The sequence below is a fragment of the Rutidosis leptorrhynchoides genome, chromosome 6 (genome assembly GCF_046630445.1).
Source record: "Rutidosis leptorrhynchoides isolate AG116_Rl617_1_P2 chromosome 6, CSIRO_AGI_Rlap_v1, whole genome shotgun sequence".
NCBI classification, from domain to species: Eukaryota; Viridiplantae; Streptophyta; class Magnoliopsida; order Asterales; family Asteraceae; genus Rutidosis; species Rutidosis leptorrhynchoides.
The window spans coordinates 367,372,401-367,386,742 of NC_092338.1; the positions used below are offsets into that span (position 1 = coordinate 367,372,401).

At 35.4% G+C, this 14,342-nt stretch overlaps 2 protein-coding genes across 2 annotated transcripts; one reads left to right on the forward strand and one right to left on the reverse strand.

Annotated features, from left to right (window-relative positions):
* The first annotated feature begins 1,156 nt into the window (after window positions 1-1,156).
* On the forward strand, window positions 1,157-2,009 carry LOC139854871 (uncharacterized mitochondrial protein AtMg00820-like). The gene is made up of 2 exons (XM_071844146.1): window positions 1,157-1,507; window positions 1,998-2,009. Exons 1-2 carry the CDS (start codon window positions 1,157-1,159, stop codon window positions 2,007-2,009), a joined length of 363 nt encoding a protein of 120 aa, XP_071700247.1.
* A 1,439-nt stretch (window positions 2,010-3,448) lies between these two features.
* Window positions 3,449-4,719, reverse strand: LOC139854872 (E3 ubiquitin-protein ligase RSL1-like). The gene is made up of 4 exons (XM_071844147.1): window positions 4,342-4,719; window positions 4,236-4,286; window positions 4,037-4,142; window positions 3,449-3,855 (listed from the first exon to the last, which is right to left on the reverse strand). The coding sequence occupies exons 1-4, from the start codon at window positions 4,717-4,719 to the stop codon at window positions 3,449-3,451; spliced, it is 942 nt and encodes a 313-aa protein (XP_071700248.1).
* Window positions 4,720-14,342: the final 9,623 nt, after the last annotated feature.

Sequence of the window (14,342 nt, forward strand, 5' to 3'; positions counted from 1 at the left end):
GTGAAGAAACAAAGACATTCATCCGTCATGACCTGGACGGACCTACCACACTCTCGGAACTACCACGACTTCCCGTTTTAAGTATCCTGGACCGACATAAAGATACCGTCCCGGAACAAGTGGATCATCCCGGAATGGGTACTTCGTCCCGGAATAAGGGCACTATCCCAGAACTAGTACCTAATTCCAGAACAAACATACAAATAAGATGCACGCCACGTCAGCCCACGAATCTAGGAAAGTTTGTTAGGATCTGCTCGTTATTCCCATGAAAGGGACAGGGATCAGCAAAGTTTGTTACAACCATGAAAAGGACATGTGCTACGTTACCATTCCCTCGTAACACCTATAAATACATGATCAAAGATCATTTGAAAAAAACACTGGATGCATTAATGTTACTTTGCCCAAATTATTTACGATAACATCTCTCCAGCTAATGATACAATTTCGATAAAGATTCCGTTCATTATGGGAGTTAATCCCCATTTTAAGATATTAACTTATTCGATTCCGATCGAGTAAGGTTAATCCCGTCGACCATTTTATGCCTTTGAAATACAAATTTCAAATCGGGGTTTGCACAATTATTGGGGTTAAAACATTCGACCCACTCTTTTCTCATATCAAGCACTCAAACCCAAAATCTATAACTTAATTACGATTTTGGTTTGATCAGCTGGCTATGGAATAAACCAAAAAGGATATCGGTGTTATAGCAAAAAAAAACGTCATGTTTTTACCACAATGAACTGTGATTTTGTTGAAACTGAATATTTTTACAATAATACCCAACTCACGAGTGATGGGGAGAATCAAAGTAATGACACTCTCAGTTGGATGACATGGGTTCCATATCAAATACCCTGAACCACCTCAAACACAAGAGCCCGAGCCAACATAAAACCCTGAACCTATACAAACTCCAACACTAAACTCCGAGCCAACACAAGTCCATGAACCCACGAAATATATCCCACCAAACCATGAGATTACTGAAACCTCCTCGAACAATGAACATCAAACCTATGAGGAACAAAATGATACAAATTCCGATGAAACCACCCAACGATATGTCCTACCTCAAAGAGTCAATAGAGGTGTCCCACCTAAACGATACTCACCAGAAAAAGAAGCGCAAAGATCCAGATATCCTATGGCTAATATAGCACAGGGAAATCTGTCAAAAGAAGCTCATGAATTTAACTCCGCAATCTACTCCGAAAATATTTCAACCTCCGTTGAACAAGCTCTAAAATCAAAAAACTGGAAAAAAGCAATGGAGGTTGAAATGAAAGCTTTGAATGATAATAACACGTGGAAAAAATGTGCCATGCCTCAAGGAAAGAAAATAGTGGGATGTCGATGGGTATTTACGATAAAATATAAACCAGATGGAACTATTGAAAGATACAAAGCTCGACTGGTTGCAAAAGGGTACACTCAGACATACGGGATTGATTACTCGAAAACCTTCTCACCAGTTGCAAAGATTGATACCATTAGAGTTCTCTTCTCTATCGCTGCAAATGAAGATTGGCCACTTCATCAATTTGATGTGAAGAATGCTTTTCTCCATGGCGAATTAAAAGAGGAAGTCTATATGGAAGCACCACCTGGATTCACCGACAATTTTAAAAACAGGGAAGTTTGTCGACTTAAAAAGGCTTTATATGGGCTAAAACAATCGCCACGGGCTTGGTTTGGGAGATTTACACTATTTATGAAATAATATGATTTTAAACAAAGCAAATCGGATCATACTCTCTTTTTTAAACGAAAAGGAAATTTAATTACATGCTTAATCATTTATGTTGATGATATGATAATAACATGAAATGATAAAGAGAAAATTTCTAACTTAAAAATGAACTTATTTAAAGAATTTGAAATGAGAGATTTGGGCAGACTTAAGTATTTTTTGGGGATTGAGGTATTACGATCCCAACAGGGAATATTTATATGTCAAAAGAAGTATGTTCTTGATTTTCTTGTAGAAACATGTATGATTGATTGCAAACCAGCTGATACTCCAATGATTCCAAACCAGAAGCTATATATGAAAGATGAAGCTGATCTTGCTGATAAAGGGCAATACCAAAGGATGGTAGGAAAACTCATCTATCTTGCTCACACTCGACCCGATATAGCACATGCAGTTGGAGTTGTGAGTCAATTCATGCATCAACCACAAGTTCACCATATGGAAGCTGACATGAGAATCATCAGATACTTGAAGAAGACAACAGATCATGGAGTTGTTTTTAAAAGACATGGACACCTAAAGATTCAAATATATACAGATACAAGCTGGGCTGAAGAAAAAGGGGATAGAAAATCTACATCCAGATTCTTCACACTTGTCGGGGGTAATTTAGTTGCATGGAGAATTAAGAAACAAAAGGTTGTCTCCCTTTCAAGTGCCGAATCAGAATTCAGAGGAATAGCCAAAGGAGTAGTTGAGGCCTTATGGATCAAGAAGCTTCTAACGAAGATTGGTTTTCCACCATAAAAAGCTATTCAAATTTTTTGCGACAATGAAGCAGCAATCGCTATTTCAGAAAACCCCGTTCAATATGATCGAACAAAACATGTTGAAATAGATAGACATTTTATCAGAGAAAAATTAGATGATGAAATCATTTCTTTACCATCAATCAGATCAGAAGACCAACTAGCCGACATCCTCACCAAATCAGTCAACCGAAGACTCTTCAGCGAAGTTCTCGACAAGTTGAACATTGGAAACCCCACTATTCAACTTGAGGGGGAGTGTTAGAATCAAGCAACAACAAAGCAGTCAATGAAAGTCAAATTACCATTTTTGGTAATTTGAGTTTAGGATCAGAAGTTGTTGACTTCATCATTTCCCGATATAGAGATCACAAGACTGCATTGGTCACTAGTTCAACGGATACCAACCTGCACAAATAAACAGCTTTTTCCATTATTGTAAAAAGCGGGTTCCAAAATAAATTGGATCCATACCCAAAATAGAATTAGCTGTTAGAAACTCTAGTTATATAAACAACTTGTAAATGTAAAAACCACAACATATGCATCAATTCAAGTTCATATAATACAAATTAATCGATACAAATCATTGCAGTCTTTTAATTCTTCAATCTTAACAAACCTCACTGGGTAAGAGTTGTTGATGCGAACCTGAGAGTTTAGAGTGCACGGTGCACCTACATTCACATACATTATAGAATAGAAAATCTGTAATACAACGAAGGTGTAGCAGGCAAAGAAAGCAATATTACTACTGAAAATAGTTAAACCTTTAGTAATATGTTATTTATCATCATTTGAAGTTTTATTATAAAACTGATCAGTATCATTATAAACCTTTAGTACTATAGTAAAATTGATGAGAAAATTTGTACTTGCATGTCATATGATAGCAACTAGTTACTAACTCAATCATATGTTTGCATTTTATGCACTAATGCCACAAATTCTCAGCTGCCAGAGTTTTAAGCTTCGATTCTTCTACAAGTGGCATGGGCTTTCGTCTCTTGTATTCCCTACAAGTCATATTTATATGCCATGGAGCTCTGCAATTGATGCAGAAGTTTCCATGACATTTATAGCACGTTTTAGCTCCACTTTCATGTACATATCTTGGAAATCGAAGAAGTTCAGATTTTGACATCAATGTTGAGCATTTAGGGTAAGGGAAATAAACTTTCTCTGTTACAGGAATTGATGCTTCCTTTAAATGTTTCCGCATCATTTTAATCAGCTTACGTGTCAAGATCATCTCACATGTTTCGATTCTCAGATCAGAGTCACAATCTTCATTAGGGAATTTAGGGGCACCATTCCTTGAAGTAAACCGACCTTTGCATGCTGCTTCATGAAAGAATCACAGTATCTATGATTACAACCATCAACTTGAACGAAATTGTCGTTAATTTTATCCTCCAAACATATTACACAATTTTCAATTTCACGAATTAAATCCACCGCCTTCTCTTTCTATGATTTTATCACCTCCTTGCAAGTTCAATTGCAAAATTGACATCCTTACGAGCAACAAGAGCGGGCTTACAGTGGCTAAATTTTTTCCGGAGAAGATTAACTTCATCAACAAACCTTTTAATCCTTTCTCGTTTCGGTTTGCATCGCCCGCTTACCTGTATTTGACAACACATTCTAATTACTATCTAAGGGCAGTTGATAGGTACTTTTAATTAACCTATAAACAAAAAGATTATACAATTCAATACAATCTTCATACAACCAGTTTCATAAGTATCATCTATCTTATAAACGATCAACTACAACATTCATAACAAAACAAGGAAACATAAATAGATAAAATCAATAAAATACAATCCTCTTGAGGTTCAATGTAGTCGAGGCGTTCAACGCCTCAATGAGTGCCTTCGCCTCAATTATTACCTTCTCCTCCACGCACAACTTGCTTATCAAACCATCTTTCACCATATCCAAAGGCTTCTTCATCCCATATATCAACTTATCTCTGGAATCGCATATTGCCACACCAATTCCCGCCATTGCAACCGCTTTTCGCCTTTTCTGTTTAGAACCACTACCACCGACTCTCTCCTCCCTAATCATCATCATACCATTAAAGTAAACCCCAAAAACCTCTGAATTAGTTTCCCCTTTCGATGAAAACGAAGAATTCTCGCCGTACGGCCGATATTCAAAAACCACTCGCTTAGTTCCACGACGATCCACCAGCATACGCAAAATCTCATTCTTGTAAACTCGAACTGAATTCAGTTTGTTCGTTTCGAATTAGGGTTTGGAGGTCGATTAGGTTGATGTTATCGTTAATAGTGATCGGAACTGGTGGTGAGTTGGAAGATGAAGGTTGAAATTCGAGATATTCAACCATGGCTTCTTCGAGTTGTAAACAGAAAGCAAGGTCTGAATCGTCTATGTCATCGTTCATCTCCGTACACGAAAGTTTTGTGATTACGGTGTTCGTGCGGAACCTGAATCACGACTTCAATCGAACATTCTAGAAGTCACCTTTTTGGACTTCATTCGAACATTCTAGAAGTCAACTTTTTGGAATTTACTCGTACTAAAGAGATGGGCGTGGTTAACGTACTTAAAATCAGTGTACAAAAAGATTACGTTTTTTTAACACCAATTCGGATCACTCAAGGGGCTAAATCATTAACGTAAACCGCCTTCAACCAGGACCGACTAAGGCTATGGGCGAAGCGGGCGACGGCCCGGGACATCACACGGTTAGGGGCATCATTTAGAAAAAAAATTATTAATAGAAATTTAATATATAATATTTGTGTGTCACTATGTAACGAAATTATCTATAGCCCTGTTGGCTAGGATGAACATCCAATATATAACTTATTTTGAAATGGTACATGTTCGAAACTTGACTATTGCATTATTTTCAGATAATTCTAGTTTTAATAGCTCTTGACTTTGTATTAGATATCATTTTTAACATTTTTTTTCTTTAGAAAAGCTACCTACAAATAAATAAACATTATAACCATTTTTATGTCTAAAAAAAACCTCTGTAGTTTAAACTTCATAAAGATATGTGTTTGCGTAACACAAATTTATTGGGGGCATTTTATAGTCATTTTGCTCGGGCATGCAAAAACTTTGGACCGGCCCTGCCATCAACTACTGCCCAGAAGGAAACCCGGCTCAATCCGAGTGCATGATCGGTAAACCACCTCCCCTTGATATGAAATTCAATTGTTAAAGTGCAACCTTGTGTGCAATGTTGCAACCTACATTAGTCGAACTCATGACCTCTCTTTATGAGGGGCAGACCAGTAACAAATGAGTTACAATACAAAGTTAAAAACATTACGTATTTTAACACTAAAGTAACGATTGGCTGTGATAGTTATTAAATTGTAAAAAAAATATAAATATTTCAATGACAACTTTTAATGTATTGCGCTGTGATAGTTATTAAATTGTAAAAAAAAATATAAATATTTCAATGACAACTTTTTGTTAAGAAGAGAGGATCGCCTGGACGTTGGGAGATATTAATTTGAGAGAAAAATAACTCTATTACTCACAAGAATAGATTACACAAGTATTTACAAAACTCTAAAAAAAACTCTCAAACTCACACAAACTCTCAAGGTTGTGATTACACTTCTCTGAGTGATTTTGGGATGATTTACAACTGAGGTTTGTACCTCTATTTATAGCTAAGATCTTATAGCGGTAGATAGGTGTGAATGAGGAATGTGACGTGTGAACGTGGAAGGTTGGCGGCCGTCACCGTTTTCAACTTTGCTACTTCCACATGGTGTTCAAAGAAGGCTACTTTGAACATCTAGAAGGTGGGCTTCTAGATTGTAGGCTGGAAACCTTCAATTCTCCCCCTCCAGCCGAATCCACGAACATTCCAGTTATGTCTCTGCATAACTCCAATTTCTCTCGAGTCACCACCTTTGTCAACATATCCGCAGGATTCTCCTTTGTATGGATCTTCACTAGTCTCAACAGTTGTCGATCAATTACCTCGCGTATCCAATGATAGCGAATATCAATATGTTTTGTACGGGAATGGTACATGGAGTTCTTGCTCAAATCTAGAGCACTCTGACTGTCACAATGTACCTTGTACTCCTTTTGCTTGATTCCAAATTCTTGGAGATAACGCTTTAACCACAACATTTCTTTTCCAGCTTCTGCGGCAGCAATATACTCTGCTTCAGTTGTGGATAATGCAACACATTTCTGTAGTCCCCATGCAAAAGTGTAAATGAATCCTGAAGTAGATTTCCTACTATCAGGATCTCCGGCCATATCCGCATCTGTATAGCCTTCCAAGATTGGATCAACTCCCCCGTAACAAAGACATATCTTCGTTGTACTTTTAAGATATCTGAGAATCCATTTTACCGCCTCCCAATGCTCTTTCCCAGGGTTGGAGAGAAAACGACTCACTGTTCCCACTGCGTGAGCAATATCGGGTCTTGTACACACCATTGCATACATCAAACTTCCAACTGCTGAAGAATATGGTACTGACGACATCTCCCCGATCTCTTCCTTGGATGAGGGACATGATCTCTTACTTAACTTGAAATGGTTGGCTAATGGAATTGATAATGCTAAAACCGAACATATATTTCATAGCATTATCCTTCAAGAAAGACAAGCTTTTAGTTGCAGTTGTTCTATTTATAAGTTATATTCATTTAAATAGTAAAAGGTGAAGACAAAAGACAGATTCGACGAATTGAAGACGCAAATGACCAAAAAGCTAAAAAATACAAAGTACAATCCAAGTGGTTCAAATTATTGATGAGAAACGTCTAAAAATTACAAGAGTACAAGCTGTGAAACGCAAAGTACAAGATATTAAATCGTACGAAAAGGCGTTCGAAAATCCGGAACTGAGACATGAACCAACTTTCAGTGCGCGACGCAACGGACTAAAAATTACAAGTCAACTATGCATAAGAATATAATATAATATATAATTAATTATATATATATTATTATATATTATAATTATACGCACCCCACGTTTTGGATTTGATCAATGAGCTGGAATCCAGAGTGTCACGACCCTACTATTTCCGTTATCTTTTGCCGTTAATTATTTAACGACCGTTAATTGTTATTCGTGCCACGTCATTTTTATGATCTATATTATTATTTTATAGTAATATATTAATTATTATGCGTTATATGAATATTTGTATTCATATTTTAAACTATACGTTTCTACGTGTGGCGGATTTTCATCCGGCGAATCTTTTCGGTTTTCAAACCAACGGTCGAGCTTTCGGGATTTTTAAATCCTAAATATTTTAAATATGATATTTTAAGATCATATTATTATATAGTGTATTTATATTTATTTTTCGTCGCGTAGTTATTATCTCTCCGGATTTTTAATCGCGTAAGCATGTTTTCGCGTTTCGGGTTTCGATCGGGCAATCGGGCCACAAGGAATTTACATTTAAGCAAATTGGGCTAAGTGGGGCCCACCCCACTCCTATGTTCGGCCGAACACAAGGGGGTATACCCCTTGTTGTTTTTCATTTTTGCAACATCATTTTTATTTTCACATTTTTCCTTATCTAAACCTAGCAACTTGTTTTTCTCTCAAACTCTCCTTCCTCCCTCCCTTTAGGCCGTCCCCCAACACCTCAAAATCATCATCAATTCACCAAAAAATATTGCTTGGATCATAGGGCTTTAATCATCATCGCGTTCCTCTCGTTCTTCTTTACACGATCATACTCTTCGATTCTTGATTAGGGTATAAACCCTAACCCTAACTTTTTGATTTTTCATATATTTTACTGATTTTGTATGATATATTGATAGTATGTTAGTTATTTGTTATTGTTATGTTGATTGTATGCGTAGAATTGCTTGATTTCATGTCTTTCGGTTTGATTAATTTGGGACAGCGGAGTAATTGTTATTTTCTGTACATGTAACTGATGTTGATCATAAAATAAACTCTCTAGATGAGTTCCTCTCATCAAGACATTAATTTTAGACTCCGGATTCATGTCGTTTCGATTCCCGGAGCTTAAGATATGATTAAAATGGTGTTTTGTAAAGATTAAATGGTGAAAACGAATTGGTTCAGTTATGGTCCGACTTTGTGACCATTTTTAGAGTTATTAGGGTGTACTAGTGTGTTAGGATTGATGATGGGATGAACTTTCATGTTCGGGTCATCGAAATCCGAGCCACGGATCACCCGTTATGACTAAAATACGTTTTTGAGCGGATTAAAGGTACAAACCGATTTAGAGCTGTAAGTCACGACTTGGTGACTGTTCTTGGGATGTTCTTGAGCACACTAATGTGTCGGGTGGGTTGGTTAGGCGAAGATATATATAAGGCTCGCCGAAAACTGATTCCCGGGGCTCAAGTTATGACCCGATGAACTTTTGAATTAAAACTTATGGTTAAATATTGAAACTTATGATAAAAATAATGATTTTCATTATTGATTAATTACTTATGATATAAGAAGTAATTATTATCATTTAAGACTTATGATATATATTTATTATATCATTTAATTATTACTTATGATTTAATTAACGTTTTAATTAAACTTATGATTAATAATACTTTTATTATTAATGAAAAATACTTATGATAAGTATTAAATTTATTTTATGAGAATATTATTTTAAGACTTATAATAAAGATTAAATAATTATTTAATTATTATAAGACTTAATTATTATTTAATTATGATCTAATTATTAAATACTTATAATTTAATAATTTTAATTAGAAACTTATGAAATGATTAATAATTCATTATTAATTAATAATACTTATGATATGTTTTAAAATTTATTATTAATTAATAATACTTATATTATGACTAATATTTAATTAATTAATTAAATACTTATGTTATATTAATTATATCATTTAAACTTATCTTAACTTTAATAATTCATTTTTATTTAATTAAACTTATGTTATGACATAATTATACATATTTAACTTTAATTAACATTATAACTTATGTTATTATTATACTTTACACTTTTAAAATTAATGTTGACTATGTTTGACCAAGGTTGACTTTTGAGTTGACTTTCGGTTGACTTTGATTTTCAGTTGACTTCTGTTGACTTTCTAAATAAGGAAACTTTCCTAACTTCAAAACTTTTTAAAAATAGAACTTTCTAAATTTGGAAACTTTCCAAAAATAGAAACTTTCCTAAAATAGAAACTTTCCAAAAATAGAAACTTTCCAAAAATAGAAACTTTCCTAAAATAGAAAACTTTCCAAAAATGGAAACCTGCTAAAAATAGAAACTTTCTAAAAATAGAAAGTGTGTGTCCGTACGCTGTTCCGATCAAACCGATGCATGTTGAGTGTTGTTCTATGTCTACTTGCAACATGTACAATAGCTATCATACTAAGACTTGACCTAAGTTAGTTATTTATATCGACATGCTTTATTTATAGGTCGGCGTTGTGATCATTCATGATCACTTTACTTCATTTGCTGTTCGCATAATTGTGTGGTTACTTCATTTGCTATTAAGGTGAGTTATAGTCCCATTTTTCTATTTTAAAGCTTTTGGGATGAGAATACATGCAATTTATTTTATACTTTGAACACATGTGGAAGTTGGTTTAAATTATTCATTGTGAGTTGAACAAAAATATTCCCTAGTTTGGTAACTGTAATCACTGGTTTCTACTGGTGAACGCGAATCCTATGGATAGATCTATCGGGTTTGACAACCCCATTTCGAGCTAGTCGCGCTAGCAATTTGTTATCGGAATGTTTAGTACTTCGTATTATGTTGTAGATACACTTGTTCAGTGTATATTATTTATTGTGTTTGGCAAGGGTAAATAAAGGATTAAGTGGTTACCAGGTGGCTCACGGAAAATGGAATAATGTTTTATTATATGTTTTCTAGCATATAATTTGGTGGTTTAAAAAGGAGTTTTATGTTTTCAAACATAAATTTTTATTGTTTAAATTAAATATTGTTTGCAATATTAAACCTATAATTCACTCAACATTTTTGTTGACAGTTACTCGCATGTTTTATTCTCAGGTTCATGATTGATTGCTTCCGCTGTGCTTAGAGAGTCTGCATATTTATGATAGCAGCTTTTGTTAAACATTAACTTGCACTCTATTTTGTTACATTAAATAGTGGTTGTTTGTTGACTTTGTTTTGGTCAACTTTTGGTTAAAGTATTATTGTATAGTTTTTCTAAACTTATATATTTTAGTAGATTTCCTTTATAGGAAATCATTTTTAAATAAAGAATGCAAGGTTGTTTTATTAAATTCATATAGAGTTTCGATCAAGCTGTGGGACCAAGTGACGGAGCCGTTAAGTGTTTTGACGGAGTCGTCACAGTTGGTATCAGAGCTCTGGTTGTAGGGAATTAGGCTGTATTGATGTCGTTACCCGAGTCAATAGGGTGCATTAGTGAGTCTAGTCTACAGCCCAGCCTATTATATATTATTATATGTGATTATTAATATCGTGTTGGTATGTATATTGTTATCATACATACATTTCTATTATGTTCTGAATTCGGGAGGAACTCCCATTCCGATTTGAACGTATTCTCCGACTCATGCGAGTTCATCTTTTAGAGGAACACCTCGGTTAGTGAAACCGAGGGGGTGTCATTCTTGACTTCTAAAATTCTCGACATTTCTATGTCATAATTTGTGTTTATTGATATAACGTTTGAGTTACATTACGTGTTCTAGAATTCTAGGCATTTCTATGTAATCTATTATGGATATGTATATAACTTTTGAGTTATATTACGCGAGACGTCATTCTTGACTTCTAAAGGCTCGGCATTTCAATGTCAGCTATTCTGCTTAGGTATATAACATTCTTGTTATATTACGTGCCTTTGTGCCGTTGTGCCTATGTGCTTTGGTTTTTGAAACGGAAAACGTCATTCTTGACTTTTAGAGATTCTTGGTACTTCGAAGACATTCTTATGTCATCGTTACTCCTATTCATTACTTTCGATGTCTTTGTCTCTTGTGCTATCCTTAGCACATTATTAAGAAATTGTTTTAGGGAAATTGTGTTGAAATTCGAGGTTGACCACGTGTCCTGACCTTATGTAGTGATATTGGAATGGAACTATGAGTTAGTGAAATATAATGGCGTCAGGCCAACGTGATTATATTACGTTAATTCATAAAAAGTCCCAATATTGTGACATGAGGAATAGAAAGTTAGTCAAAGAAAATTTGTACACCACTCATTCGAAAATTCTAACGTTGTTACATGAGTAAGGAAGATACTCATTATCTTATTTGTTGATATACGAGAGACTCGTCTTAACCGAACTACTTACCCCATGTTTTATCATTCATAACTCGCTTGTTAGTGACAGCTTCGCACGTGACTAGTTTTGACCCAAGGACTTGTGTCCTGATAAAAGTCAAAACAATATTTAACTCATTGGTTCTCATGACCTCGTAGCATTTATTGATTAGATGTCGCAAGACGATTCAAGTCCTTCACCCGAGCTTTAACGGTCTTACTTCAACTCGTAACCTTTGTAATGCGGATACCCTGCTTTTCATTTAAAATTTTTACACATTTGTGTAATTGGGCGGTTCTCATGAGATTTATGGGCGAATAGAAGTAATGAAATATTTTGTCATGTATACTAATTATAAAATCATATATGTACGTATGAATTCGAATGGATAAATTTACCCTTACCTATTTTGGCTAGTATACACTAAATTGTACCTTCAAAATTATTTTAAAATCACTCATGTCGAGTTGTCTAGTTAACTCAAATTGTTTTACGTAAAATGGTACACGTTGTACATACTTCTAAATTTACTAAGAGCTTCGTTCCATTTATGGGGTTACATCAGACGTTTAAAGCTTTTTCAAAACTTCTTTGATTGATTACATTAGAATTTTCGCATTACTCTACAGAGTGTTTGGATAACCGTTCTTCTCATTCTCCGTTTAAGGATGAAATTTACCATTAAGTTCATTGATAGAAGTTCTTACACCAGTTTGGATGCCGGTTTTATAAAATTTGTTGGAAAGTCTTTGCGCCCATAAAATTTTCCCTCTTATGGTTGGACATGGCCGAAACGCTGACCGATAAATCAACTTTCTGGGGTACACTCGGTGGTCACCCTATTATAGAAAAGGCGCTAGGTGGGTTTCTACCCCAACTGTTGTTATAGTGGGTACCATGGATATATATTACACTAGACCATTTGAGGAGTTTCTACTCTCAATATTCGCTGTCAACCACAACACCCTCGTAAACATCAACCCTATGATTCAGTACTTTGAGGTGCACGAAATCATTTTTGGAGATTGATCTCACCTGGAGTCGACTACTCTTTATAGTCCATGATTCACGTTTCCTTTCAGCCTCATATAAATTGAAGAATAAGATGAATCCTAGGTTGACTCGCTCATTGTGCGAGGAAGTTCACTGTCGTTGAAAGATCAAACCTTTTGCAAGTCTTCCTTTTCGGAAATATAATGAAAATTTACGTTGAAGTTCATGATCCTCGTTATTCCCTTTGAAGGAATTGTCTTAAACATCGTTACCACCGATTTGGTTACTCTCTATATTTCTTCCTTTGTTAGCTGCAACTATACCTCATTCGTCCTTATACGTTCCTCTTGGAGAGCTTCTGTTTTGTTTGTTAAGAAGAAAGATGGTTCGTTTCGTTTGTGCATTGATTATCGTGAATTGAACAAGCTTACAGTTAAAAACCGTTACCCTCTTCTTAGAATTGATGATCTGTTCGATCAACTTCAAGGTTCGTCCGTTTATTCTAAGATTGATCTCCGTTCCGGTCATCACCAACTGCGGGCTAAAGAAACTGATATTCCGAAAACCGCTTTTCGCACCCGTTATGGTCACTACGAATTCCTTGTTATGCCGTTCGGATTGACAAATGCACCTGCTGTGTTCATGGACCTCATGAACTGTGTGTGTAGACCCTATCTAGACAAGTTCTTTATCATTTTCATCGGTGATATTCTTACCTATTCCAAGAGTGATCATGAACACGAAAAACATTTGAAGTTGGTGCTTGATTTATTGAGAAAGGAAGAGTTGTACGCTAAGTTCTCTAAGTGTGCTTTCTGGTTAAGAGAAGTTCAATTCCTTAGACATATTGTTAGTAAACAGGAAATACAGATTGATCCTGCTAAGATTGAGGCGATTAAAAAGCGGGAAACTCCGAAAACTCCTACTCAGATCCGTCAGTTTCTAGGATTGGTAGGATATTATAGAAGGTTCATTCAAGATTTCTCTCGTATAGCGACACCTCTGACTGCTTTAACGCATAAGGGGGAGAAGTATGAGTGGAAGGATGAACAAGAGACTGCTTCTCAAATTTTGAAGAAGAAGTTGACTACCGCTCCGATATTGTCACTACCTAAGGGTAATTATGATTTTGTTGTTTATTGTGATACTTCGCGTCAAGGCTTTGGGTGTGTTTTGATGCAATGAAAGAAGGTTATTGCATATGCGTCATGTCAGTTGAAGATCCACGAGCAGAATTATACAACCTATGATTTAGAATTGGGAGTTGTTATATTCGCACTCAAGAATTGGAGACATTACTTATATGGGGTCAAATGTGCAGTGTACACTGATCACAAAAGTCTTCAACATATTCTTGATCAAAAACAGCTAAATATGAGACAGCGAAGATGGGTTGAGACGTTGAACGATTATGATTTCGAACTTTTATATCATCCTGGAAAGGCCAATGTTGTAGCCGATGCTTTGAGTCGAAAAGAGAGAGTTGAACCTCGTAGGTTTAGAGCCTTAAATATGACCATTCGAACAAACCTCACAAGGCAGA

Excerpts from the sequence above, each read along its gene's own strand:
- LOC139854872 (XM_071844147.1), bottom strand. The coding sequence starts at position 4,719 with ATGCTGGTGGATCGTCGTGGAACTAAGCGAGTGGTTTTTGAATATCGG. Across the intron at positions 4,143-4,235 it reads AAACTGGTTGTATGAAGATT|GTAAGCGGGCGATGCAAACC; the intron begins GTATTGAATTGT and ends TGTCAAATACAG. Across the intron at positions 3,856-4,036 it reads TAAGCCCGCTCTTGTTGCTC|CATGCAAAGGTCGGTTTACT; the intron begins GTAAGGATGTCA and ends TTCATGAAGCAG.
- LOC139854871 (XM_071844146.1), top strand. The coding sequence starts at position 1,157 with ATGGCTAATATAGCACAGGGAAATCTGTCAAAAGAAGCTCATGAATTT.